This window comes from Nestor notabilis, unplaced genomic scaffold, assembly GCF_000696875.1.
Source record: "Nestor notabilis isolate BGI_N333 unplaced genomic scaffold, ASM69687v1 Scaffold34940, whole genome shotgun sequence".
In the NCBI taxonomy this organism is placed as follows: domain Eukaryota; kingdom Metazoa; phylum Chordata; class Aves; order Psittaciformes; family Psittacidae; genus Nestor; species Nestor notabilis.
The window spans coordinates 1-4,816 of NW_009910335.1; the positions used below are offsets into that span (position 1 = coordinate 1).

Genomic DNA, 4,816 nt, shown 5'->3' on the forward strand with positions numbered 1-4,816 from the left:
CCTTTCCAACCCAAACCATTCTGTGATTTTAATAGGATTTTTTTCTCTTCTAAATGCTGATTTCAGATTTGTCTTTAGAATGTCACCTTTAAAAACATAACAAACCCAAAGTTGCAAAAGATCTTTTTGTAAACTAAAATCAGTTCTTTGGCTGGAGCTATTTTACCATTTTCTCACTGTATTAGTGTGCTAAGCTTTTTTAATGCTGTAATTTGAGTTGTGGCTTGAGGAAGAATTGCTCTGCTGTGTTCACATTTTACATCTGGGATTGCTGCAGTGTAATGAGTTTCTGTTGTTTTCAGGAGCTGTGTCAGTGTCGCCCCGGGGAAGGGAATTGTTCCTGCTGCAAGGAGTGCATGCTCTGCCTGGGCACCCTGTGGGATGAGTGCTGTGACTGTGTTGGTAAGTTTGCATTTCTTTGGGATTTTCTTCTATTTTAAATTGCTTCCTCCTGCTACATGCTGAGCTCACGGTCTTATAATAGAAGTAAAACATCAGGACAGAATCTGTGCTTTAAACATCTTGCAACCCATTTTGTGGATATTGAATAAGTTATTGTGGGGAACCAAACACTGGGAGGCTGTATCTGCCCTGTGGAGTGGCCTTAGGCCAGGTTTTGCTTCGTCAATGTCATCATAACTGACCATTAATTTTGTCTCTAAAACATAAACTCCTTTTTGAATCATCATCTTGAGGAAATTACACAGCACCTGATTCATGGGGTTGGATGCCCTATGGAGGTTTCTAACTGTAAGTGTACTGACAGATATCACACAGGGACAATTTTAGGTTAGAGTTCCCTTGGGAATAATAGGAAATAGCCATGGCAAAAGTTTTCATCATTCTTTTATTTGCAAAAAAAGCTCTTTGTGGAGGGTGGGAAGGAGGCATACAAGTTCCTACCGTAGGATTAGCCGATAAGTCTTAGCAAGAGCAGAGGTAGGGTTTAGAGTGCCCAGATCTTTGAAAGTGAATGCTACCCCTGCTTAAGGAGGATGTATTCTAGTTCTGTCTCTTGTTCTAAATATATTGAAAGCTTCATCTTCCTGTGGTTGCTGGAAGTCTCCCTCTGCTGCCATTCAAAATCCTTCTGGCTTCCGTGAAAGGGATGCGTTTTGAGTGTTGTACCTGCTCTCAGCTTCTCTGGGTGGCTGAGTCTTGTCTGAATTCATGAAGCTGTTTAATGTCAAAATGCTCCTTTTTAGCCCATTGCTTTTCCTGTTCCATCATGATGTGAATATGCTTTCTGACATCCTGCTTTTTGTTTGGTTCTGGCTAGCTTACTTTTGCTTTACTGTTCTTCAGCAAGCAGTGGACTGACATGGTCCTGCAAGTGTGTGATTCTTCCCAAAGGCATTGAAGTGTTTTCAGCCCCTGCACCTGTGGAGGATATACATTTAGAAAGAGGCCCTAGAGTTTGATTTTTCTATTAGATCTTGGGCTCCCATCCCCTTTGCCCTTCCAGCATCATCTTGTGTTGGCCTATTCAGTCATAAGAGTGAGGAATAGGATAGTAGATTATTTTCCCAGTTCAGAACAATTGTTTGTTGTAGAAATCAAGGCAGAGTGTGCCAAAGTCCACACACAGGTGGTTGGTTGGGGTTTTTTTCTGAATCTGCAGATTACTCACTGTTGTGCTGCTCTTTCCCATGGTATTATCCAGGAAATAAATTAATGAGGCTTCAGATTCAGTTTCCTGGTACTGAGTAAACTAAACCATCTCCTGATGGTTTTGCAGGTGCCTCAGGTCTTGTTGGTTCTATGGTATAGTCCTGTTCTTCTCTTTAGTGTAGGGTCATCCTTACTGTAGCCTTATTCAAATGAAGAAAGAGGAGTGCATGCCATACCCAGCTTCCTGGAGAGAGTTCTTGGCTGATACCTGAGCTGGTATTTAAGTTTCTTTAAAAGCTGATCATGTCTAATGTAAAAGCAGGTAGGTTGTCTTGTCTTTTAGCTCACATCTGCTCTGAAGTCAGGAATTACCTCCTATCGTGCAGCATTAACTTTACTGATGCTCAGTTGGTGCCCTGTGTTTTGTGTGGACGTTATCTTCCTTCTCTGACAGGGAAAAGACACTGGAGGAGAGAGAACAGCAGCAGGTTCCCCTGTCCTTTATTTTTCTAAGCTTTGAGTTAAGCTTTTCTTGTCCCTCCCGTAAAGGCTTGTCCGTTTCTATCATTTCAATAGGCCATTTCTGCATCTTCTCATCCATTTCAAAGCAGTAATGTAGATGTGTTTGTTCTTGACCAGTTGCTCGTAGGTTTTTTATTTTTGTTTTATAATAATTATATATAAACATCATTATAATTAAAATACTTTTTAAAATAGTAAGAGGGAAGGATCTTTGTGGAATGAGCAGTTACCCATTAAACTATGAGCGATGGTTTCTTGTTACTATCCTAAGGTAATGTTTTCATACGGCATTGATACGCACACAAACTCATACACGTTCTGCAATACTCTAATGAACAAACTCAATGTTATTTTTTTCTGGTGTATCTGAATCCTGAGCAGATTGCAGTGAAATCTATTTTCTGAATCCCACCTGAATCCCCCAAACTGAATCCCACCTGACAGACGGGGTGCCTAGAAAGGCTCATTGGTTTCCATTTCACAGCTAAAGTAGATGTCTCTTGATGTATTTGTATGAAACCCTTACCTGGTTTGGTATCTTCCCAATTCATTTTCAGGTGGCCATCCTTTATTCCGGTTGTATGATTAGTATTTCAAGTGCTTACTAAAAAGTGCTAATGCAGGGATAGAAATCTTTAGTTAAAGCAGTGATTCCAGGAACATCTTTGAAGACCAAACCTAGTTGAGAGGAGTCAGACAAGAGTTGTTTATGATAGGAAGTTTGTGCAAGTGGAATTATTTTTTAGCATGACCTGGTGTTGTTCGGAAGAGAGGCTTATTTTTTATCCTACCCCGTACTTGGCTCACCTTTATATAGGAGCAGACCGTCTTGTGGTGTTCTTGCTATTAAACACTGGTAATGCTAACCACTTGCTTAAGATTTGCCAGGTCTTATACTAATCGTCATGGATGAATTTCCCTCTGCTTTGTTCATTGTGGAAATCCATCTACTTGGATTGAAAAGATTGTGGGTTTGTATAAGGCTCTAGTTAAACATGGTTTCTGAAGCTGGAGTCCTAATGTATCTGCGGGGTAGGAGGTGCTCCTCTGGTTGTGTGGGGCAGGTAGTCTTTGAACATTTATGTCCTATATTGCTTTGATACTTTAAGGATTTGTGTGCTTTGCAGCTGTAGCTGTCTAAAACTGTCTGGAAACTACCTAAAATGTTATCCAGATGTACATGAGGAAAATGGATTTGTGTGTCTCTTGCCAGGTGACTTCTAATAGTATTTTATGGCTTCTGAGTTTAACTACCTATGCAGATACAACTTCTCTTTCTAATCTTGATTGTTTCAGTGTTAGATTAAAACAAGATACCTTTCAGTTTCATTGCTAGTAATAAATGTTAGTTATGTTAGTGTTTAAATGGTTAATGAAAAACTAGCACCTGCATTGCATATCACAAAAACATTTTGTAGGAGTTGGCAGAGAGAGAAAAGATCAGAGTTTCAAAAAACATACCACAAAAGATGTTTAAAAATAAGGAAGAGATAACCTGGAAATAAGCATTTTGCCCGTGGTGACCCCTCCAACTAAGCAGCAAAACAAGGTTCATCTCGGCTTTATCTAAGCAGGTAAAGTAATTCAAACTCTTGCTCCCTCCTGATAGTGATCTTTGCGTCTCTGGCAGATGACTAAAAAGATCTAGTGCACTGCTGCAGCAGGTGAGATGAAATACTTGAATTGTGATCAAAAGTTTCATGTACCTCAGGACTTGTCAAGATACTATCTTCGTTCAGTCGCAAGCTTTCGTTCCAGATTCATGCTAGTATCGATTATACTGTGCTTTGTCTCTCTTCCCAGGGGAAACAAACTTTGCACTGAAATCTTCATATTCTAAACTGTAATTCTAGCATAAATAGGGAAGTGAAGTGCTGTTTGGATGAGGTTTTTCTTTTCACTTGGATCTCACAAGTTACAGGTGTGTTTTGGGGATGTCTGCAGAGATCTGAAACCTGTCATTGCAGAAAGCTCATCCTGCGGTATTTGGTGGCAGTTCTGCTACTGAGCTGAGCGTGCAGTATGTATGAAAGGGCTCTGTTCTAAATGTTCTAAATATTCCTGCCTGTTCCAAGGAGGAGTTCAGGGAGTTTCGTGTAACTTACTGTTTCATTCCTCTGCAGGTATGTGCAATCCTCGCAATTACAGTGACACACCTCCAACATCCAAGAGCACTGTTGAGGAGTTGCATGAACCAATTCCTTCCCTTTTCCGGGCACTGACGGAAGGGGATACTCAGCTGAACTGGAATATTGTTTCCTTCCCTGTGGCAGAAGAACTGTCACACCACGAGAACCTTGTTTCCTTTTTAGAAACAGTGAACCAGCCACAGCATCAGAACGTCTCTGTTCCAAGCAACAATGTCCACGCACCTTACTCTAGTGACAAAGGTAATGAGTGTAGTGTCCTTCCTCTCGTCTCTTCCAGGAGCCTTCTCGGTGCATATCCTGTGCTTGTCTGTGCTTGCTTCTTCTTTTCCCATAAAAAAGTCTGAAAAGTTCAATCTAATTTTGAGCATGAAGTGACAAAAGGGGTGAGGCAAAAGTACTGAGGAACATGGAAGATGGTGTTAAAGTCTCTGATAATCTTAGGAGACGCTGAACCACGTGAGTTTGTCACCTGTACAATTCCTCCTGTGGCACTAGGCAGTTTGTTCATGTTATTTTGTGTGTGTTGGCACAGT

The 4,816-nt window shown here is 40.8% G+C and overlaps 1 protein-coding gene across 1 annotated transcript; it reads left to right on the plus strand.

Annotated features, from left to right (window-relative positions):
* Positions 1 to 302: 302 nt before the first annotated feature.
* TWSG1 (twisted gastrulation BMP signaling modulator 1) lies at positions 303 to 4,571 on the plus strand (the record flags this gene model as incomplete). Its single annotated transcript, XM_010009467.1, has 2 exons — positions 303 to 402; positions 4,257 to 4,571. Coding segments are annotated over 2 exons (415 nt in total), but the record flags the coding sequence as incomplete, so codon positions are not given.
* Between the last annotated feature and the right edge of the window lie 245 nt (positions 4,572 to 4,816).